The following is a 24955-nucleotide window of genomic DNA, read 5'->3' as shown; positions in this document are numbered from 1 at the left end:
AATGTTTTCTTGCCACAGAAATACCCTCATCGACGTGGACAGACAAAGAAGAAGGTGGTGAAATACACTATGGGTGGCTTCATTATTTTTGCTCTTATCTGCATCGTCTGGTTCCCTCTTCTCTTTATGTCTTTGGTTAAATCTGTAGCAGGAGTGACCAATCAGCCTGTAGAAGTGTCCATCCAGTTGAGCATATTTGGATATGAGGTGTGTGATTCAGCACTGAAGAGTAACATTGTAATCTGTATTATAAGTCAAGTCGCTTTTTTTTATATAGTGTTTTATACATACAATCCTTTAATGCAGGGATAAATAACGTACATCCTGACTTATAGACATATATGAATTATCTGTGTTGAACATATGGGTCTTTAATCTAGATTGACAGAGTGTGTGTCTGCCTCGCAAATAATGTTAGATAGACTGTTCCAGAGTTTGGGCACTAAACAGGAAAAGGATTTGCTGCACTCAGTTGATTTTGATATTCTAGGTATTGAGATCGCATTGGACATGAATGAACTATAATGCAATAAGAGCTCCCTCAGGTACAGAGGAGCTGAACCATTCAGGGTATAATAAGTAATTAGCAAGATTTTAAAATGTATATACTGTTCAGTAGGGAGCCATTGCAGTGTTGACAGAACCCTGGTAATATGGTCTTACTTTCTGGTTCTAGTAAGAACTCGAGCTGCTGCATGTTGGACCAGCTGGAGTTTCATTACTGAGCATGCAGAGCAACCACCCAATAAAGCTTTACAATAATCTTATCTTGAAGTCATGATCACATGAATTAACTTTTCTGCATTTGACACTGAGAGCATAGGTTGTAGTTTAAAGATGTTTTTAAGATGGAGAAAAATTTAGTTTTACAAATGCTAGAAAGATCCGACACAAAGACAATAGATATGCAGTGTCTCTATTGACCGTAACTTTGTTGAAAGTAATACATTTTTTTTCTGTAATGTACAAAAAACTATATATTATATTATTGTATAATTATCATAGAATATATAATGGTGCAGTTTACATCACCTTCATAAATTGAATAAAACCAGAAAAAATAATGACGACTTGTCAAATCATAAGTACATCCCAGGAGGACTTGAACGCAACATTAGGGATAGCCAGCCAAGTGTGTTGAAGCTGGCTGGAGCAAAACTCTGCAGGATACTGGCTCTCCAGGAGCAGGATTGCACACTACTGGCCTAGATACTACCAACAGTACAGATTTTGGATCATTCCCTACAACTAAGCTAATGAGTTAAATCAGACATGTTTTATTAGGTAGACGTACAAGATGTGCAGAAGACCAGGGCCCTCATTTGTCAACAGTGTAGGCATGAATGTGTGCGTAATGAGTATGTAAAAACAGTTTGATGCAAAGTGTGGGATCTACCAATTTGTACTTGTATATAGAAATGTATGTAAATATAAGCACAACTCTGAGCATGCTTACGCAGAGAATCTAGTGGTAGAATAGTGATACTACAAAGAGAAAGTGCTGCTGCGTGTTTCCTTTGTCTTTTAACTGCAAATACTCAATTAATAATTTAATAGATCAAGCTAAACATTTGTATAATTGGTGTGAAAATCTATAAAAGACACTGCAGAAGTCTCATCTCACTTAGTATTTTGTCTTGTTTGTAGTCAAAATATCTAAAAATTCTTAAATTGAGAAGATGCATTTACTAGGTAAGCAAAAAGACATTTAGTCTTGTTTCTTGGGGGGAAAAAATTTAAATGAAAGTGAATTTCACTTAAAACAAGTTAAACTATTTGCCAGTGAGGTAAGTAAAATCCTCTTAAAACACGGTTATTTTTCTTACCCCACTGGCAGATAATTTTACTTATTGTAAGCAAAATGCACTTTATTTAGATTTTTTTTACCCCAGGAAACAAGACAAAATATCTTAGTCTTTTTGCTTATCTACTAAATATATTTAGATTTTTTAGAATTTGTAGATATTTTGACTAGAAACAAGACAAAAATACTAAGTAAGATAAGCATTTTTTGTTTGTTCATTTGCTTTTTTTGCTGTGCAGCTGAGAAGTAATTTGAAATGTAGCTATAGTGTCATGGCTGATCTCGCTTTGCTGGAAAATTCAGAAAACCATGTGCTGCACAGAGAACGTATTTTCAGAGGCCACGCTGAGCTGTTTAGTGAGAGCACAGGACTTCTCAGTCTGTGTTGCATACCATGATTTCGGTGAAGACATTACACATTCACGTAATTTATAAAAGGAGATGTTGTCACCATTTTTGCCAGCATTTCTGAATGCAAATGACCATGAACGTGAACAAGCATGGTGCTTAAGAACATGTGGGATTTATCAACCATGATTACTTACTGGTGTGTGTAAGAACCGCGTATGCACATTTGATAAATATGGATTTTTTGTACTTGCACACATTCTAATTTTCATTCGTAGGACAAAATATAGATAATAGATAATAATATTTCTACGCATTGTTGATAAATGAGGGCCCAGATGTGGGAACCACTGGTCTAGTGGATTGGTCTCAAACCCAATTCCTGGAGGGCTACAGCCCTGCACAGTTTAGCTCCAACCTTTATCAAACACACCTGATCCAGCTAATCAAGGTCTTCAGGATTAGTAGAAACTTCCAAGCCGGTGTGAGTTGAAGCTGGTTGGAGCTAAACTCTGCAGAGCTGCAGCCCTCCAGGAATTGAGTTTGAGACCTCTGGTCTAGTATAATAGAGTGACCAGACATGCTGCAGGGACACATTATGTCCAGGGTTTGCCTAAAATAACCAGGTGCTGGCTGTTTGTGCTGCACAGATCGATCATTGTATGACATCAAAGAACCGTGAAAGTGATTCGAAAGCATAAGGAGTCATCTGCTCTGCTTTCTATAGCTCTCACGGTACTTAGATATCATACAACGATCAATCTGCACAGCGCAAACAGCCAACACCTGGTTATTTTAGGCAATTTAATGGGCAGAACGTGTCCTGGGAAGTGGCATGTCTGGTCACCTTATAGTATAACAAAATTAATCGTGTTTTCTTATTAAATGTGTTTACAGCCATTGTTTACCATGACTGCTCAGGAACACAATCTGATCCCATACTCTCAATCAGCCTTCCAGAAGATGAGCAATCACTTCGCCACTTACCCGGTACACATTACAATTGTCCCAAAACATAAGCAATGACAATCTATAGTTGCCTTTCACAACATTCAGCACATTTTAGTATGCACACAGTCTAAAATGAAATTTCACCTTTGGATTGCTGTTTTTGTGAATGAAACTTATATTAATCTTAATTTTTGTCATGATTGTTATAAATTGTTATACAATAATAGTTTGAACCTTGAGTTTAAACAGGTTTTTTTTCAAACTGTCCTCCATTTGCTTCAATTAGTCAGCGATGCAGTTTATTGTGAACTACATGGCAGAGGACATAGTGACGGCAAAGGTCAAAAGTGACGCCAGTCGACTGTGGAACGTCAGTCCTGCCAGCCGAGATGCCATGATCTATGAACTCAGCAACTCAACACACTTCTACATCACACTGCGCTGGACTTTAAGACGGTATATTCTCACAATCACAACAAAGAAAATTAGTTGATGCTTTGGGGAATGCCATTATCATGATCAGTGTCTAAGCATGCATAGCAAACATGTGAATTCATTGGGCAATGACAATCCTTGATGTCCATGGAGTGCACATGAGTATAAAAGGGCACCAGCAAAACATCAAGTCATCAACACTTTTGTCTGAATGTGCAGATGTGACCCTGTGGGGAATCATAGTGGGCATAGAATAACCTGCCTCTGCAGATGGAGTCAAGTCAAGTCAAGTCAAGTCACCTTTATTTATATACCGCCTTTAACAATACAGAATTGTGACAAGGCGGCTGTACAGTATTAAATAGGAAACTACATCAACAATGCCAAAGGCAACATTAAACACTCACTTTATAGGTAAAGGTAGTTAATCAAAAACAATAAAATAAAATGCAATATTGTATTAAGAGAAAGTGTCCCCAACTAAGCAAGCCAGAGGCGACAGCGGCAAGGAACCAAAACTCCATCGGTGACAAATGGAGGAAAAAAACCTTGGGAGAAACCAGGCTCAGTCGGGGGGCCAGTTCTCCTCTGGCCAAAGTTCCCGTGGTCTTGTGCCGACAGCCGTCTAGGTGATGTGGTCTTCACTGTGGATCCGTCTCTGGGGCTCATCTAGTTGATGTGGACTCCGCTGACATTCAGGGCTGTAGAGGTCGTCTCTAGGTGCTGATCCACCATCTGGGCTGGGTTCGGACTGGATCCGGGGGACTGCAGTGACCATCTGATCTGGATACGGACTGGATCTGGTGGTTAATGTGACCTCGGAATAAGAGAGAAACAGACTAATATTAGCGTAGATGCCATTCTTCTGACGATGCACTGAGTACATCGGGTGTTATGGGAAGTGTTCCCGGTTCCGGTTGACCTAATTAGTGCAGCCTAACAATCCTTTAACGGATTTGAATTATAAGAATGTGGATTTGTTATGTGTAAGCAAGGTTAAAGAGATGGGTCTTTAATCTAGATTTAAACTGACAGAGTGTGTCTGCGTCCCGAACATTGTAGGGTAGATTGTTCCAGAGTTTGGGCGCTAGATAAGAAAATGATCTCCCGCCCGCGGTTGATTTTGATATTCTCGGTATTATCAAATTGCCAGAGTTTTGAGAACGCAGCGGACGTGAGGGACTATAATGTGATAGGAGCTCGCTCAGGTACTGAGCTAAACCATTCAGGGCTTTGTAAGTAATTAGCAAGATTTTAAAATCTATACGATGTTTAATAGGGAGCCAGTGCAGTGTAGACAGAACCGGGCTAATATGATCATACTTTTTGGTTCTAGTAAGAACTCTAGCTGCTGCATTTTGGACCAGCTGGAGTTTGTTTATTAAGTGAGCAGAACAACCACCCAATAAAGCATTACAATAATCTAACCGTGAGGTCATAAATGCATGAATTAATGTTTCAGCATTTGACATTGATAGCATAGGTCGTAGTTTAGATATCTTTTTGAGATGGAAAAATGCAGTTTTGCAAATACTAGAGATGTGGTTTTCAAAGGAAAGATTACCATCAAATAGCACACCTAGGTTCCTAACTGATGACGAAGAATTGACAGAACAGCCATCAAGTATTAGACAGTGTTGTAGGTTATTACACGCTGAGGTTTTAGGCCCAATAATTAACACCTCTGTTTTTTCAGAATTTAGCAGTAAGAAATTACTTGTCATCCAATTTTTTAACTCAACTACACAATCCATTAGTTTTTCAAATTGGTACGTTTCGCCGGGCCGCGAAGAAATATAGAGCTGGGTATCATCAGCATAGCAGTGAAAGCTAACACCATATTTCCTGATGATATCACCCAAGGGTAACATGTAAAGCGTAAAGAGTAATGGCCCTAGTACTGAGCCTTGCGGTACTCCATACTGCACTTGTGATCGATATGATACCTCTTCATTTACTGCCACGAATTGATGGCGGTCAGATAGATACGATTTGAACCATGCCAATGCACTACCACTAATGCCAACATAATTCTCAAGTCTATTCAAGAGAATGTTGTGGTCAACAGTATCAAACGCAGCACTAAGATCCAGTAGCACTAACAGAGAGATACAACCACGATCGGATCACAAGAGTAGATAATTTCTAACTCTAATAAGAGCAGTCTCAGTACTATGGTACGGTCTAAAACCTGACTGAAAATCCTCACAGATATCATATTTCTGTAGGAAGGAAGATAACTGTGAGGATACAACCTTTTCTAATATCTTCGACAGAAATGGGAGATTCGAGATAGGTCTGTAATTAGTTAATTCGTTGGGGTCAAGTTGTGGTTTTTTAATTAGAGGCTTAATAGCAGCCAGTTTGAAGGTTTTGGGAACATATCCTAATGACAGTGATGAATTAATAATATTTAGCAGAGGATCTATGAGATCTGGAAGCAAGTCTTTTAGTAGCCTAGATGGAATAGGGTCTAGCATACAAGTTGTTGGTTTAGATGATTTAACAAGTTTATACAATTCTTCCTGACCTATAGTAGAGAATGAGTTGAATTGTTCCCCAGGAGATCTATAGCGCACTATCTGATGTGACACTGTAATTGACGGCTGCATAGTGACAATTTTGTCTCTAATTGTATCGATCTTAGAAGTAAAGTAGTTCATGAAGTCATTACTGCTATGCTGATGGGCATAGTCAGTGCCTGTTGGTTCTTTATTTTTTGTTAACTTAGCCACTGTATTGAATAAATACCTAGGGTTATGTTTGTTTTCTTCTAAAAGAGTCGAAAAGTAATCAGATCTGGCCGATTTTAACGCTTTTCTGCACGATAGGGTACATTCACGCCAAGCAGTACGAAAAACCTCTAATTTTGTTTTCCTCCAGCTGCGCTCCATTTTCCGGGCTGCTCTCTTTAGGGCGCGAGTGTGCTCGTTATACCACGGGGTCGGACTATTTTCCTTAATCTTCCTTAGGCGCAGAGGAGCAACCGTATCTAGAGTCCTGGAAAAGAGAGAGTCAATAGTTTCTGTTACATCATCAAGTTTTTCTGAGCTATTGGACATGCTGAGGAATTCAGATAAGTCAAGTCATGTCAACCCTCAAGGCACAATATGCGCCATAAGCCCTAATTCATTTTAGAAGGGTAGATGGATTCATGTAATTTTACCACAAGACCTCTGTAATAATTATGGCCAATTTGTACAAGATAAGAAATTTCAGTAAAACTACCAGAAATGGGAGGGGTAACTCAATTTATGCACTGCTGTCACATCCCACTCATCATGTATGTATATAAAACAGTTAGGTTCAGTTGAGCGTTTTAATAAATGAATTAAATTCTGATTTGATTCTGTTGGTAATAGGCATTTACCTAAAGCTAATGACATCCATGTTGATCTGAATGGTTTGAGTCATCATATGCAGAAGACACAGCCGAGAATGCAACTGAAGGCCACCATACTTGAAAAACTGCAGTAAAATACTTTTAAACAGGAAATGACAGAATATTGACGTACATAGCAATAGCGTTACCTGAGGTAATTTTTCTGGACCTTTTTACAGAACGTAAAAGTCGCAGTAATTTTACTGACATTGCATGTGAAGATATGTGAAAATACACTGGCAATAAAGTGTACTATGATGGGGGGGCAGTGCTTTATGTTCTCACTCATGTGTCTTCTGTCTTATTTCATAATAATAAAAAGGTTGAACATTTTATGGTACATGTGATGTGTCATTGTGAGTGTTTTTTTTTTTTTTGTGTTTTTTTTTTTTGCATGTTTGAGCAGAAATGCATCTCTGGTGATGAATGCAGAGGCGGCTGGTGAACACACAGTGAAGTGTGAAGATAGTGTACTGAGAGAGGAACTGGTGTCTATGCTCAGAGGGACACGCATTCGTCCAGTGTAAGTGTTTTTTTAAACCTTTAAATTTAGATGCTTTCAACATCTGTTTTTTGCCACTTCTCATTCCATCTGTTTTTTGATGATTGTCAGGTTACTGGAAAATCTGCTGCCAAAATATATCAGAGGAACTTCTGGGCCTAATGCTAAAATAGCACATCGACTTCAAGTGGGTGAGTTTCTTTCTTTCTTTCTTTCTTTCTTTCTTTTCTAAGTATTTTCCTACTCTGTTGTTGGCTGTACTCTTCAAGACAAAATGTTTGAAAATTTGTATTTTAGCACCTCTTGTTATCAGTGGAGGAGATAACAAATTACATCTTCTCACATGACTGTATTTCAGTAGTTTTCTGGTATTTGTAATTTCATGGGTACATTTTAAAGTCTGTAATTTTACTTTTACTTACCCATATGGCAAAAAAAAAAGATTTTTTTGTGGCCAAAATATATTTGAAATATATGTTGCAAACAGTGAAGCTCAATAAAATATATTTTTGAAATAGTAAATATATTTAGTTTCACACATCATATACCAAAATATATTTCTAAATGTATTTCTGTGGCAGCAAAATGCATTTTTTGGACTGAAATATACAGACGTCAAAATGCATTTTTTAAATGCTTTTTAAAAATGTATTTATATATGGCCAGAAAATATAATTATGTAAACATATTTTAACATTTTTTTGGCCATTTTCTGTATATTTTGAAATATATTTAAAAACATATTTGAAAAATTATATTTTTTGCTGTATGGGTAAGTACAAATTAATCAATGTGTTTTACTTTGTTTCTGTTAAAATAACAATTCCTCACTGAATACACCTAATAGGGTTGTAACATGATCTTGCGATATTACAATGTGATAATATTTTTTGTCTTGTGATATCGCTATGACAGTGTCAGGACAGAGAGAGGACCCAAGAGCGGATGAGGCAGAGAATAATTTTATTAGCCAGAAACTCTGCCAAAAAGGCAGGGCAAAATAAATAGTCCGAAGGGAAAAGAAACAGTTCCACAAATCCAAAAATTCCAAAAATCCAAATCCCGTTCAGGCAAGACGCTCAGCCTCCATGAGTCCCGGGAGAGAAGAAGGACATCAATCCAAAACGTCAGGCTGGAGAATAGTCGTGCGGAAAAGGGTCGAGAGAGCTGCTGACTGGGATGTAGACGGTAGACAAAAACAGCGTCGGTAACCAGAGCACGGGCCAGGTCCACAGAGACAATCCAAGAAGAGCGAGCATTAAGAGCAGAGCACACGTTACACCAGCTGGGCAGAACAGACTCATGGTTAACTTGACTAGACAGGAGACAAATCGAAGGTAGAGCATGCAAAGTCTCAGAACACACTGACACGGTACAAAGAGAACAGCCAGGAGAAATAGACAGACTAATTAAAAGGTAAGGCGAAGCAGGTACGCCAAACAAGCAGCACGCTGATTGCAGACGGCAATCAGCTGGTGCCAGAACAAACGGGGAAGCCCCAAAAGATAACAGAGGAGGAGAGAGAGAGAGAGAAACCCAAACGAATAAAAGAGGATAAAAATGATACGTAACGAAAAAAACAAGTAAACACAATAAAAATAGAAAGAAAAACCCAGCAAAACGGACAGATCCTACCCAAGTCCTGACAGTACCCCCTCCCCCAGGAGCGCCCCCTGGAGTGCCAGAGGAAGAAGGGTCGCGTTGGAGGTACTCATTGATGAGCGAGCGGTCCAGGACGTCCTGAGCCGGAACCCAACATCTCTCCTCCGGACCGTTCCCCTCCCAGTCCACCAGGTACTGATGTCCCCGGCCACGACGTCTAGAGTCTAAGATTCTCCTGACCTTGTAGGCAGGAAAACCGTCAACCATAATAGGAGGAGGGGAACAACAGGGGGAGACACAGTAGGGGAATGGGGAGAATGCAAGACAGGCTTAATTTTAGACACATGAAAGACAGGGTGCACACGACAAAGGGAATTGGGCAACCGAAGACGGACCGTCACCAGGTTGACAACCTTAGTAATTTGATATGGCCCGACAAATTTGGGAGCCAACTTCCGAGACGGGACCCAGAGTGGTAAATCTTTAGTGGAGAGCCAAACCCGCTGACCACAGACATAATAGGGAGTCAACCTGCAGCGGTTGTCCGCGGCAGTCTTGTTACTTCCCCTCGTCCGGATGAGTGCCTCCCTGGCCCTCCTCCAGGTACGGCAACAGCGTTGAGTAAATGCCTGAACAAAGGGGACAGCTGCCTCGGTGCCCTGGGAAGGAAACAAAGGAGGTTGATAACCCAGACAGCACATGAATGGGGACATACCTGTCGACGACACCGGTAATGAGTTGTGGGCATATTCTGCCCAAGTCAGCTGCTGACTCCAGGATGAGGGGTTGTGGGACGCCAGGCATCTGTCTGAGATCCTGGTTGGCGCGCTCGGTCTGGCCGTTGGTCTGAGGGTGAAAACCTGACGACAGACTAGCGGAGGCACCAATCTGCCGACAGAATTCTCTCCAGAAGTGGGAAACGAACTGGGGCCCCCTGTCAGAGACCACATCCTCCGGAAGCCTGTGGATCCAGAAGACATAGTCAATGACCACCCGGGCCGTCTCTTTAGCCGAGGGTAGGAATTATGGTGTCGGGAGGCGGTCCACCTGGCGGAGCGAAAAGCCGCGACAAGGCGTCTGGTTTGGCGTTCTTAGAACCTGGGCGGTAAGACAGGGTGAAGTCGAAGCGCCCAAAGAACAAAGCCCAGCAAGCCTGCCTGGCGTTCAGCCGGCGGGCGGACCGGATATATTCGAGATTCTTATGGTCAGTCCACACCAGGAAAGGAAGGACCGCTCCCTCAAGCCAGTGACGCCACTCCCCCAAAGCTAGTCGAACAGCCAACAACTTACGGTCACCGATGTCATAGTTTCGTTCTGCGGGAGACAAACAATGTGAAAAGAAAGCACAAGGGTGCAACTTGTTATCTAGAGGGGATACCTGGGAGAGCACGGCCCCGACGCCCACCTCTGACGCGGCGACCTCCACCACAAATTGACAGGAGGGGTCAGGGGTTACCAAAATGGGAGCTGAAGGGAATCTGTGTTTAAGCTCATCAAACACCGCTTGGGCGGCCGCTGACCAACTGAATTTGATCTTGGTGGAGGTCAACGCCGTCAAAGGGGCCGCCACCTGTCCGAAGTTCCTGATGAACCGCCGATAAAAGTTGGCGAAACCCAGGAACCGCTGTAAGGCTTTTCAGGAGTCAGGTGTCAGCCAGTCGGAGACGGCTCTTACCTTAGCAGGGTCCACGCGAATCCCCTCCACCGACATGATGTGTCCCAAGAACGAAACGGACTTAGCGTGGAACTCGCACTTCTCCGCCTTGACAAACAGCTGATTCTCTAGCAGCCATTGAAGCACCTCCTGGACGTGCTGGACATGATCCTGATGAGAGGGAGAAAAAATTAAGATGTCGTCTAAGTAGACGAAAACAAACTTATCAATCATGTCCCTAAGCACATCATTGACAAGTGCTTGGAAGACTGCTGGGGCGTTGGAGAGGCCAAAGGGAAGAACATGATATTCAAAGTGCCCCCGGGGGGTGTTAAAGGCGGTCTTCCATTCGTCCCCTTCCCTTATCTGAACTAGATGGTAAGCGTTGTGAAGGTCCAACTTTGTGAAAAACTCGGCTCCCTGCAAGAGATCGAAGGCCGAAGACATCAGCGGCAGGGGGTACCGGTTCTTAACAGTGATGTCATTCAACCCTCGATAGTCTATGCAGGGACGCAGAGAGCCATCCTTCTTTTTCAGAAAGAAGAACCCCGCCCCAGCCAAAGAAGAGGAAAGACGAATAATACCGGCGGCCAGAGAATCATTTAAATACTTCTCCATAGCCTCCCGCTCAGGCACGGAGAGGGAGTAAAGCCGACTGCGAGCCGGAGAAGTACCAGGGAGGAGGTCAATGGCACAGTCATACGGTTGATGGGGTGGGAGAGAGACAGCTCGGGACCTGCTGAACACCGCCCGCAGATCATGGTAGCAGGAGGGTACCCGGGAGAGATCTATCTCCTCTTCCTGTAGGGACATAGAAACAGACACCGGAGAAGGAGCAGCCACAAGACAGTGTGTATGACAATATAAACCCCAAGAATTAATTGAATTATCTGCCCAGGTAATTAACGGCCCATGATGAGTGAGCCAGGGGTGACCCAAAACCATAGGGGCAGATGGGGACTTGCACACCAAAAACCTGAGCTCCTCCCGATGATTCCCCGAGGTAAGGAGACTCACCGAGTCCGTGATCTGCGAGAGCCTCATCAGAGGTCGGCCCGTCGAACCCATGAGCGATAATAGTCGATGGGAGGGGTTGGAAGAGAATTCCCCGGACACGCGCCCACTCCTCATCAATGAAGTTACCCTCTGCTCCTGAGTCAATGAGAGCTGACCCCTTAAAAGAAGCATGTTTAGTGATTATGGACACAGACAGCATAGTACGTGACCCATGAGTGGAGGAAATGGCCGTACCACTCATATTAACCCTTTGTGGTGAACGGGACTGTTTAAGAGGCCAGGACTGAGCGTGATGACCTTGAGCTGCGCAGTACAAGCAAAGACCTTCCAGCAGGCAGCGCTGTTTCTCCTTGGCAGTCCGGCGCAAGCGGTCAACCTGCATGGGTTCACATTCATCTGAACTCGGGGCAAGAGGAGTAGGCGCGACAGGCTCTGTGCGCATCCGAGCACGACGACGCAGCTCTCTCCTGGCGTCCAATCAGAGGGCAAGGCTAATGAAATCGTCTAGACGATCCGGAACCTCGCGAGCATACAATTCATCTTTGAAGGCGTCGTTAAGTCCTTCTAAAAAACGTGCAACCAGTGCCTCAGCATTCCACCCACAAGTAGCGGCCAGAGTGCGGAACTCAACTGAATAATCTGCCACAGATCGTCTGCCCTGTTGAATGGACGCCAACAGCCTAGACGTCTCCTTACCAAAAACAGATTGATCAAAAGTCTTAATCATCTCTCCTTTGAAGCTTTCAAAATCAAAACAGCACCTGGCCTGTGACTCCCATACAGCGGTACCCCATTCGTGCGCTCTGCCAGTAACCAAAGAAATGACGTACGCCACTCTTGAAGTTTCCGATGCGTAGGTTCTAGACTGAAGAGAAAAAACTACCTCGCACTGAATGAGGAATGATTTACAGCTTTTAGGCTCACTGGCATACGTGGGAGGATTATTCACTCAAGGTTCAGATGACAGCGGGGACGGGCAGGCCGTCGAGGGTGCTGAGGCAAAACCACTAAGAGTGAGGCGATCGAGGCGCTCCACCAAACCCACGAACTGAGCCGACAAGTTGTCCACTGAGTGGCGGGTGGATGACAGCTCCTGTTCGTGACGGCCCAACATAGCTCCCTGAAGTTCCAATGCAGACTGCAGGGACGATTCTTCCGCTGGGTCCATTGCTGGTCAGTGTGTGGTGTCAGGACAGAGAGAGGACCCAAGAGCGGATGAGGCAGAGAATAATTTTGAAAAAAAAAGATCTAATAACTGTTTCTCTTTTTGTTAACATTTTCAGTCCTATTACTCCATATATACTTCAATAAAGCCATGTCAATATATGAGCACATTTTGGGGTTAACATACGAGGAGAGAGCAGAATATACAAGCTTTGGTATTCCCTCAGCCTTAGAAAGCAGAAAACGTTGTGACGTTGACCCCAGGGAGTTAAAATAAAGTGACCAGATTGTGTGGTCCCGAAGAATCTTTGTTTGAAGGACTATCTAGCCCTTCCCTCTACTTCCACCCCTACCCCTCCAGCGAAAAGAGAATCAAGGCATCCCTACCCCTTTTTGTGAACGCGTGAAAGAATGTAGGGGTAAGGGGTTTTACGGAGTAAAAAACAGTTTTGTTTGCAACTAATTATTTTCTAAAACCTGTACTTTTACTTTTATTTGAGTGTTATTTCAGCAATGTAACAGTACTTGTACTTGAGTACAAATTCTCAGTACTCTCTCTACCACTGCTTGTTATAGCCTGCTTAAGAAGAATCACTTTTTTGTATTCCTCGTTTGTAAGCTGCTTTGCATAAAAGCTACTACTAAATGATTAAATGTAAAAAAAATAGGACATTTTCATGACTTTAATGGAATCATTCACAGAACATCCCAAAAGCCTAGATGACCTCCATCTACAGTTCTTCCGTCCTCTGTCCATCAAACTGCAGCGGGGAAATGGGAGCTCTGCAGAGATGGGGCCACAATGGTGGGTGGTGGAAGAGTGTTTTCCAGGCCCTCCAGCCAGTAAATGCCAGAGTATTGAGATGGTGGTGTTCAATGATAAAGTCAGCCCTTCCAGTGTGGGCTTCCTGGCCGGATATGGGTGAGTTTCAGTCATTTTTGCAATTTCTAAAACATATTTGGTAAGTAAATATTAAACTATTATGCTCTTTTACAAAGCCTTGATTTTGTTTTGGGGGTGGGGGTGTTTTGGGCACTTTTTATTTTGGATGGATGCACTTTATTGGACTTGTTTTGGACTGATGAAGAGAAACACCGTCTATGCAGTTCTAAAGCTTGGGAGTGCCAGGATAATATTTAATATAACTCTGGTTACATTTGTCTAAAGGAAGGAAGTCATATACACCTAGAATCAATGTTGGGGAAAGTTACTTTTAAAAGTAATGCATTACAATATTGAGTTACTCCCTAAAAAAGTAACCGCAGTGTTTCCCCTGCCATTATATTAGGGGGGGCGGTCTGTCCCCCCAATGGCAGCTGCCGCCCCCTTTAAGGTCATGTAAACTTTATTTTCTATATAGCACCAGATCACAACAGATGTCATTTAAGGTTACCTTTCCTATAGAACAGGTCTATACCTTGTTCTTTTATTAAAAAAACGAAATAGCCTTATGTTATTTATCTTATTTACACAACGGCTAAAACACGGACGGGATTGCAGAGTCCATTCATAAAACGAAATTTACTCTATAACGTGGAATTCCGCAGAATTCGTCAATTTTTGGTTTAATAAATCAAAAGTAGATCTCTCCCTTAATTTAAATTGCGATATGGACTAGTGTCTGTGAATATTAAAACACAACATGACGGTTTAAATATGTCTCATTATATGACGATAAAGGCATGAACTTAATCTCCAGAACTGCTGTGAGAGTCACTTCATGTGAATGTTACCATTTCATTTGAGAAAATTAGCATCATACCGTAGTGTATACACACAAAAATCGGCAACCTGTCAAAATAAAAGTACAGTTTAAGTAACAGAAACGTATTAGTCTTGTATTACTTTTGTACAGTATAATGTTGGTGTTTAAAAATTCCTATTTCTGGCAAATTTAATTAAACAATTAAAAGCAGAAATTATAATAGAAATAGAAACAGAAATAACAGAAAAACTGTTTGTTTGGCAACAAATAAAAAGGTTTCGTTTTCATTTAATTAAAAATAAATAAATATTTAATGCATGTATTTTATTATCAGAAAAAATAAAACACACAAGAATTTCTGAAAAAAATAAAAGACAAAGATTGTAGGGCCCTATTGTTCAAAATGTTGAAACTGAGATTTTTTTTTACTTATTTTTTCACTGAAATAAATGTTTTTGTTATTACACAGAGAGTAATGTAAAAAAAGTAAAAAAGGATAATCCTACATCTTAAATTCTACATTAATTTAAAGATTTGATGTGAAATTATTGCAATATAAAATTATATTTAATAACTTTATTTTTTTAATTGACTAACAGCACTATTTTAAATATTAAATAATTATTTGAAAAAAAAAAGATGATTTTAAATCAAGTCTCTCCTTTTCTGTTTTCTTTCTATTGACATTGCAGCATTGTGGGTCTGTATATGTCTGTGGTGCTGGTCGTTGGTAAGTTTGTGAGGGAGTTCTTCACAGGCATATCTCGATCCATCATGTATGAGGAGCTGCCGTGCGTGGACCGTGTACTAAAACTGTGCAACGATATCTTTGTTGTGCGAGAGACGGGAGAGATGGAGATGGAGGAGCAACTGTTTGAGAAGCTTATCTTTCTGTATCGCTCACCTGAGACCATGATCAAAATGACCCGTAAAAAGAATGAGTAGCTGCATGACATTTCTGTCACAACTATCACCCTCTCCACATCTCAGAAAGACACAAGTCATTTTATACACTGTAATGCAGTACTAAGGACAATTTTGGGAATATATTTGCATCTACCCATGAAGGATTTTGAAGCCCAAAACTTCACGAACTGCATAAACTGAAAAGAGCATCAAAGACATAATATACATCAGGATTCCTCAAATCTTGCCCTAGAGGGCCAATGCGCTGCGTAGTTTAGCTTCAACCCTGATCAAACTCACCCATCTGTGATTTTTGAACGATCTTTGAGACACTGGTTAGCATGTTTAGGTGTGTTTAATTAGGGTTAGAGCTAAACTCTGCAGGAAAGTGCATCTCGTGGGCCAGATTTGAAGATCTCTGATATACATGAATGATGGCGTTTGGATGAAATTATTTATGCTTAAATGGTTTTACTAGTGGTGTTTTTTTGTAATCATGCAGTGCACAAGTATTTAATCTTTATGTAATCTTTATTCAGTTAGCTTCTTCTGAATTAGAATATGTACAAATATTATTATGCTATGCATATAATAAACCATGGCATGTGTAAGACAACTTGTATTACATTTATCTTGTTGCTTAGTCCTTAATGTTCAATTAGCATTTTGCCTGCTATTATAAGTAAAACATCTTAGATCTGGAGGAATAATGGTTACATATTTATATGTTAAGCATTACTGTAATTCAGTCTAAAGGTAAATCAGAGGTAAATCTGCAGTTATGCATTTATTTATTTATCTATTTATCTATCTATCTATCCCTTGTGCGACCTTTTGGACATTTTTGTCAATTCGTTTTTTGTTTTAATATAATCATATTTTATCATATCAGTGTTATTGCCAGCTGCATAAAATTTGTGTATTTTTATTGGAATTTTACTATTTATCCCCCATTTCCTTTAATAAATCTATTTTGCACTAGGTACAAAAAAATTGTTCCTCTCAAGGACAAAAATGTCCCCAATGAACTGCAATTTCTAATCACAGTGCCATTTAACTGTAAATTTATGCAATTTTTGTTAACAGGCTTTCATTCTGTTGGCAAGACTTTAAAATGTAATTTTTTTTACTATTTTTTATTTTTTGAATTTTTTTTTTATGACCAGATGGTGCCCTTTTTTCAGGTATGGCCTATAAAGCACATACTTGCTTTATTCTTGTTTTCTGCTTCTGCATATCATAGAGCCAACTGGATAAATAATGCAGCTATAATTGTGTGGGTGTGTTGGTATGGATGTCAGAGTGTGGTTTGTATGTGTGTCATAAAAAATGTGTGTGTGTGTGTGTTGTTGTAATATTAGAGAGAGAAAAAATACTGCAAATCACAAAACCAACCACTGTGTTCACCAGTGAAGTTTTGCTGGGACCTAATGAGGAAAATCCGTTACTGCGCCCAAACAAAATCTTAATGAAAGCTAATTGTTTGAGATATCAACCTCAAATTTGGAACACAATTTTTTTAGATATATGGCTTTGATTTTCTAGCAAGTTTCTATAAAATATTGTCCATAAAACTTAAACCTCTTTAACTTTTTTTTGGTTTCACTTTTTAAACCTTTTCTACTTCAACAATAATCTGTCACAGGTCTTCTTTAAAATTAGACTAAACTTAAGTCTGTGCTCTGTAGCTTCAAATTGTTTTGACAGTTTTTTGACATGGACATTTTTGTCCACTAAGGACCTATGTGTAACTTTTTTTTTTTATTGACGCACAAGGGTTACTTTTACACTGAATTTAGAATTACAGTGCAATAAAACTTGTCCTGTAAATTAACGGTAAAATACTGAAAAATACATTTTCCTGTGGTACAGTTAATTTTACAGTACTCACTTTACAGAATGTTACTGTAATGCACAAAGTTTAAAAGTTTATTTCATTTGCAGAAATTGTCTTAAATTTGCCAACTGCCATTTATGCTTAAAAAACTAATATTTATAATGTCAGCATATTAGCAGGGCTGGGCGATATACTGAATATTAGTGATAATATCTCAATATTTTTGATGACGATGTACAATTTGAAAATATCGTGAATATAGAACATTTAAAATTCAAGCATACTTTCCCAAAAGAATGCGCCAAACGTTTATTACGTCCCCTTACGTATAAGTACACAAGAGACATGAGGTGGGGGTGCTCTTTCATGAGTGCGGTTGCCAGATATCAAGAGTTCAAATCCCTGAATCAGAGCTTCGCTGTTACAAGGATACATTTTCTGCCTGGTGTTTTGCTTATTTTAAGCAATCTGGCAACCATGCACTCGAGCTCGCTCTTCATTGCGGAAGCGCTGACGATGATCTGAAAACACAGACAAACTGGAGTTTAGCGATCAAAATGAAAGTGTCACTCAACCAGTCTACTTATCAAGAGATCTTGACTGTATTGTTTGCGTCAAGAGATCTCAACTGTATTGTGTCTGTGATCACTCAATAACGTATTTGAATAGAGAAACATAGGCTATTGCAATTTGGAATTAGTATTAGGAATTTCACCGTTATAATATTTTTAATTTGTTTCACCAGTTTTCTTAGTATAGACAAAGAGAGTGCATAAATCTTTGGTTTTAATTTACGTATATAATATATTTAAAAAAAAAAAAAAAAAAAAAAAAAGAAAGCCTATAATGAATCAGTAGACTAGATGAGGTAAAATAAACCGAGTCCACATTTTATTGATTTGTGCTACTCATGGTGCTTGAGCATCCATGAGGCACATTTCCCCAAATTTGCAAAATGGCTAAGAAATAACTATGTGTTCCAGCAACAGCTCCCCATCTGAGAGGGTTTTTAGTGCCAGTGGGAAAATAGTTTCATGACACAGAGCTTCTCTTAAACCACAGACAGTTGATAGACTTGTGTTGTTAGCTAAAAACCTATCCCAGTTTAATTACTTCCCACAGTTGCACAGTGTAAATTGTAAATTACATGCACTAAAAAGTTGACAGAATGCACATTCTGTACTTGTTTTGCACTGCTTCAGACACATATACATGTGTTAATTTAATAAGAAGTAGTAAGTGATCACTAGATTTTTTTTAACTGCTTAAATTTGCAGTAAATATTTTGTATTTGTTTTGTAACAATAGCTTTTCTATCTTTTTTTTAGTATTATTGGGAAAACCATGTTTTTATTATTTAAAAGCAAATGCAAACATATTGAGATATATATCGAATATCGTAAAAATGTTGACAATATCAAGATATCACTTTTTTTTTTATCGCCCAGCCCTACATATTAGTATTCTGAACTTTTTACATTTAAGTCTACTAAAAAAGAAAATTCTGAAAATTGACTCAATTAAGCAAAAGCAATAAAAATAAAACCATAATTTTAATTCAGATTTTTTAGAAACAAAAAGACCACTTCATCATCAACTCCACAGTTATTGCCTTTAAATAAAGCAACATGCAGAATAACGAATGTTTCGCTGCTCATCCTTGACTTAAACACAGGTAACTCTTCAGCACAATGGTAACTTTTCACGTGTTTGGTCTGTTTAATTGTTTCATTTGACCTGAAGAGTTTAGCTCCAACCCTAATCAAACACACCTGAACCAGCTAATCAAGGTCTTACTAGGTATACTTTAAACTTCCAGGCAGGCATGTTGAGGAAAGTTGGAGGTAAACTCTGCAGGACACTGGCCAAGTTTGGTGACCCCTGGTCTAGTTAATTGATTTGTTTCCACCTGTTTCCATTCTCCCTCGTTTCACCTGATTATTTAAGCCCTGTGTTTCCTAAGTTTCTTGGCTGGTTTTGTTACCCTGAGTTGATGATGTTGTTTTGAGTCTCCTGGGGCCATATGTATAAAGCCACTCAGAGTAAAATTTTAGTCTTAAGTGTGTCAAAATTCTAAGAATGACGTAATTTTACTCTTTTTTTCCCTAGATTTAAGATCAAGAGTGAATCACGACGGTTTCTAAGTGTTAAGACTCACTTCCTTAATTAGTTAAGAGAGCTGGAGAGGTCTCCTAACCTAGTTAGGAGTAACAAGACGGCAGCAAAGAGGAGGAGACACACACTGTCCAATGAACATATGACCTATTGGTGTTATGTGATGAAACGGAATTGATAAAATGTTGCAAACTTGATCATCAAGCAATTTTTTTTTATAACTGACCAAGTAAGAAACTACAAATCAATGCTCTAACTGCAGTAATAAAAGTGGTAATTAAGTTTTTTTTTTTTTTGGAAAATTGGAAAAATGCAGCAATGCACCAGTGATGACACAGTAAGCAGGGTCTTAAATGCTGTGACACTAACCCCACCAAATACAAGAGTGGCCAAAAGTGATGTGTGGAGGGTTTTAATGACCTCACATTTCACTTAAACCATCAAAATATGAAAAACAAAACAAAACAAAACAAAACAAAAACACTGATCAGTGTTGCCAACTGCTTTTAATTGAAAATAGCTAAAACAGTCGCTAAATGTAGCTGAGGAGTATGAGGTCATAATAGCGAGTTCACTAATCTATATAAATATAAATAGATCAGTGGGGGAGTGTAATTAATTAATTAAATAAGGTTTTGTCCAAGAAATTTATTTTGTTGCTAGGTTTTTAAATAAAGTCTCAAAAGGGGTGAGGAAGCCACTAAACACTTATCACTAAATTGGCAACACTGACTTAGACTACAACATAATCAGTTATTAATATTTTGTTGGTCCTCTCTTGTTTTTATGACCGCACAGTTTGGCATGTTTCACTGCATTATTATCAGAAGTAAAACAATTGACACCAAGCAAATATGCAATATGTTTACAAAATCAGTAACATTTTTTTTTCTCTTGGCCATAATGGCAGTTCATTGACTTTCCAACTGACGGTCAAACCATGCTGCAAAAACAAGACCCTTTTATGAGGATTGTGGGCTTTCTTGGAATTATTGGAGCTGTTGATGGAACTCATGTTCACATCATTGTTCCAACTGTAAACAAGGACATCAGTAATAATCTGTGATATTTTTGCACAATGCAAAGCATTTTTTTTAATACATTGAAATATCAAATAGTGTTTTAATTAAATGATTTTATCGTACATCAAATGATTGGTGTTGTGCTGCTGTGACTTTACATGAGCAGGCTCCCTACTGGCTGTTTCAGAGGTCAAGGGCGGCCATTTTGGGTTGAAATCATTGTAGTCCTTAGTTCAAAACACTTAAGTGTCACCTCAGTCAACACTTAAAAATCAGACTTTACTGAAAGTTGCTTTTAGTTTCTTTATAAAAGTCTCCTACTCTTAGAAAAGTCATACTTTTTACTAAGAATTTTTTGACACTCAAGTCAAACTTTAATTCTTCAGAGCATTTCTGAGAAGTTTTATACATTCAGGCCCTGGACTCATTCTGTTATTCTGTGTGGATTTATTATTAAAGACTATTTCCTTGGACTACTCCTGCGTTGTGTGCTTTGTATTAGGACAGCAGGTAACATAACCCACAAAAACTCAGACAACAGAAACCCCTTATATCCCAACACAACAGAACTGCAAACATGAATAGATCGCTTCCTATATCACTACATGCAAGTAGTCAAGATATCTATTTTCTCTGGCCTTTCTTGCGATAACTAATGTGCTTTACAAACACACAGCTACAACAGCCAGAGTAAAAAAAATATTGAAAGCCAAAAGCCCAACTAAAACAAACACTAACAGAGGTGTTAATTATTGGACCTAAAACCTCTGCGTGTAATAACCTAAAACACTGTCTAATACTTGATGGCTATTCTGTCATAGTCCCTTACGTCCGCTGCGTTCTCAAAACTCTGGCAATTTGATAATACCTAGAATATCTAAATCAACCACGGGCAGCAGATCATTTTACTTATTTAGCGCCCAATCTCTGGAACAGTCTACCCAACACTGTTTGAGAAAGCAGACACACTCTGTCAGTTTAAATCTAGATTAAAGACCCATCTCTTTAACCTGGCTTACACATAACACATCAGCATATTTCTATATTTCAAATCCTTTAAAGGATTGTTAGGCTGCACTAATTAGGTCAACCGGAACTGGGAACACTTCCCATAACACCCGATGTACTCAGTGCATCGTCAGAAGAATGGCATCTACGCTAATATTAGTCTGTTTCTTTCTTATTCTGAGGCCACCGTAACCACCAGATCCAGCCTGTATCCAGATCAGATGGTCACTGCAATCCCCTGATCCAGTCTGTACCCAGCCCAGATGGTGGATCAGCACCTAGAGACAACCTCTATGGCCCTGAATGTCAGCGGAGACCACATCGACTAGATGAGCCCCAGAGACGGATCCCCAGTGAAGACCTCGTCACCTAGATGGCTATTCTGTCACCGATGGAGTTTTGGTTCCTTGCCGCTGTCACCTCTGGTTTGCTTAGTTGGAGACACTTTTTCTTCAAATGATATCGTATACTATTTGAACTGAACTGAGCTAGATGATGACATCATTGAATCCAATGATGAACTGTCTTTACCTGAAAATTGAGTGTTTACTATTGCCCTTTGGCATTATTGATGCAATATTTCCTATTTAACACTGTACAGACGCTTTGTCACAATTGTGTATCGTTAAAAGCGGTGTATAAATAATGGTGACTTGACTTGACTAGACTAGCTGCTATTACGGTAACTTCAAACAAAACTCAATAAAACATCAACATCTAAACCTCTATAATTCTCACTAAGAACTTTTGTAGACTTCTAAAAGAAAAAAAAGTCAAAGTGGTTAGCAATAAGTATGCTGTTTGTGGAGATGATTAATTATTCTCTGCAGAGATCTTTAAGAGATTAATGTCTTTTTATTTCAGCTACTTTCATCTAAGCCTGTGGCTAGAAGTTGTAGTCATTATGTTTCACTTTCCTTCAGTGATTCTGCTTGTTAACAATTAATGTTGAACTAATGCTCAATCAGCACTTAAATATTCAGTTAATAATCTAATTAACTGCAACACTTTTACTCTTTGTGGACACTACAAGGTTTTGCAGTGGGGTTAAACAGCATTAAATTGTAAATTGTGTTTAAAGCAAACAAACCATAATAAAACAGAAATATACTGCTGTCAAAACTGCTGTAATTTACTGTAAATTGACTATTAAATTACATTGCATAGAGAAAAAAAATGGGAACTCAATTAAAGCAAATGTTGAAATGAAGTGTTATTTCATGTGTTTTTAATATTGTATTATCAAATTGAACACAAAAAAGAGATGTTAAAAAAGGAGAAAAATAGAAAATTATTTTAGATTTTAGGAAGTGCAGATCTGATCCCTCTCCCATTTTCATAAATGGAGACTGCGTGGAAAGAATTTACAATTTTAAATTCTTGGGAACCCACATTTCTAACAATATCTCCTGGTCTGCAAACACCACAGTTAATGCTTGCACTTTTTGCGTGTTCTAAAAAAAGTATAATTTAAGAAGGAAACTGCTGGTGACCTTCTACTGTTTGCAATAGAGAGCATTCTAACATATTGCCTCACAGTGTGGTATGCTGGCTGCACAGCAGCGGACAAAATGCACTACAGAGGGTCATTGACACAGCAGAGATAATCATCAGCTGCCCTCTTCCCACACTACAGGATATAGCGAACACCCACTACCTTTCAAGAGCAAAAAAGATTGTTACAGACTGTTTCCACCCCAGCTACTCTTTGTTTCACCTTTTGGCCTCAGGAAGACATTTCAGATAAATCAAAACACAGACCTCCAGATTTATCAACAGTTTTTACCCTAAGGCCATCCACACTCTCAGTCAACACACATAATGTCTTATTTGCCATAGCTTATTAAGAGTACCATTCCATTTATGTATTTATTTGTGCAATATACACCACAAGCATCAGTGCAAATCTATTTATTGTTTGTATATGTGTTTAGTAAAAGAGTTAGTATGCTATATGTTACATATTGTGATGGAAGAGCATATGAATGTGTGTGTAGGTGTGTGTGTGTGTGTATCTGTCACATTTATGTTGTGTTCTAAGGACTCAATATGTTAATTTATTTTCACAAAACAAATAATCTTCCTCTGAACTGAGCTGTAAGACATCACACCACCCTTCCCTGCAAGCCATTTTACTTGGACTCCAATGAAGTGATCATTTTGTTTGAACCTTAGTTTTCACTGAGACTATCCAAGAATCTTCAACATCTGTTAAAATGACCACAAAGCCCTGAAAGAAAGTCACAAAAGGTAAACAAATTTAGGCTCTACCACAAGTTGCTTTTTACTTAATAGTAACTTAATAGTACTTACGTTTTTTATAAGCAATTTAGAATTAATCAAACTAAAGCTCTGCAGTGTGGGTAGGGGAAAGCCAGTCTTTAGGTAATCTACAATACAAAGTAGAATATAATGAAAATAAACAGAAGAATTCCAACAGGGTCCTCGCATCAACAGTGCTTAGGCCCTAACAACAACAGTTATTAGATAGTTCCCAGACTTTCTAAAACCAGGTTTGCAAAGTCTATAGTTTTCAAACTTATCTTTACTTGGTTGCAAAGAAATTTGCATGCATATGAATACTTTAAATAATGACATAGTTTATAATAATTTGAAATTTTTACCATTTAGTTTTGGAAGTGCGAACACGTTTACTGCAATCACCAACATTTGTTCGAGCCCGGCAGTCTGTACACAGAAAGATAACACATATAAAACAATATCTTATTATGTTGATCTACCAAAATGAATATATGACATGAATCATTACTGTCTGGTAATAGATTATTATATTTCCTCAGATCTCACCTTGAAATCACCAATCTCAGATGATCCAACAGTCAGTGTTAAACTTGATTTAGCATTCAGGGCAGAAGAAGACATAGAGTTTTACAAAACTTACACTTACATTGTGAGTTGCTACATAATCCAACAAGTTATTATATATAGATTTACATATTAATGTTATAAAATGTTCATAATGTAATCTGTAACATCCTAAAACAACAACACTTTTAGCTCTTAACGTAATAATACTTAAAACATAATAATACTAATATTTTAAGGTATTATTAACTCTAATTATTAACAAAAAAAAAAAAAAAAAAAAAAAAAGGTTATACTATAATTGTAACGGAATGAGTGAGACAAGAGGCGAGCGGATCCATTCGCTAGCTTTTATTAAGAGGAACGAGACAGATACATGGTTGAAAACAGGTAGGGTCAAAACAACAGCAAACAGGTGAGTCAGAGGCGAGACGAGCGAATAATCCTTATAACGAGCGATAGTCCAAAAAGGCAGGCGGCGAGACAGTCGAAAACGAGATGACCAGGCGAGAGAACTAAACACGGGAAAACACGAGAACAAGGGAAACTAGATAAAAAAGTTTGTCAAGACAAACTTTAAGTTGGCTTGAGAAAGCCGGACCAGAAAGTTTGAAAAGTTTAAAAAGTCTGAAAAGTTTGAAAAGTTTAAAAAGTTTGAAAAGTTTGAAAAGTTAAG

General features: G+C 39.0%; 1 protein-coding gene and 1 long non-coding RNA gene across 2 annotated transcripts in view; one reads left to right on the top strand and one right to left on the bottom strand.

Moving 5' to 3' along the window:
• si:dkey-11f4.7 (piezo-type mechanosensitive ion channel component 2) overlaps positions 1 to 16699 on the top strand; it is a 169845-nt gene extending 153146 nt beyond the window's left edge. The window contains 6 exon segments of the mRNA XM_051118918.1: positions 19 to 207; positions 3050 to 3142; positions 3390 to 3559; positions 7327 to 7613; positions 13562 to 13781; positions 15258 to 16699. Coding sequence (XP_050974875.1) covers positions 19 to 207; positions 3050 to 3142; positions 3390 to 3559; positions 7327 to 7613; positions 13562 to 13781; positions 15258 to 15510 — 1212 coding nt within the window. The 3' untranslated portion in view covers positions 15511 to 16699.
• A 4910-nt stretch (positions 16700 to 21609) lies between these two features.
• Positions 21610 to 24944, bottom strand: LOC127170720 (uncharacterized). The gene is made up of 4 exons (XR_007828396.1): positions 24262 to 24944; positions 24078 to 24141; positions 23767 to 23843; positions 21610 to 23683 (listed from the first exon to the last, which is right to left on the bottom strand). It is a non-coding gene; the product is annotated as an uncharacterized LOC127170720 (long non-coding RNA).
• Positions 24945 to 24955: the final 11 nt, after the last annotated feature.

The sequence above is a fragment of the Labeo rohita genome, chromosome 9 (assembly GCF_022985175.1).
Source record: "Labeo rohita strain BAU-BD-2019 chromosome 9, IGBB_LRoh.1.0, whole genome shotgun sequence".
NCBI lineage: Eukaryota > Metazoa > Chordata > Actinopteri > Cypriniformes > Cyprinidae > Labeo > Labeo rohita.
This window is presented reverse-complemented; position numbering and strand designations above follow the sequence as displayed.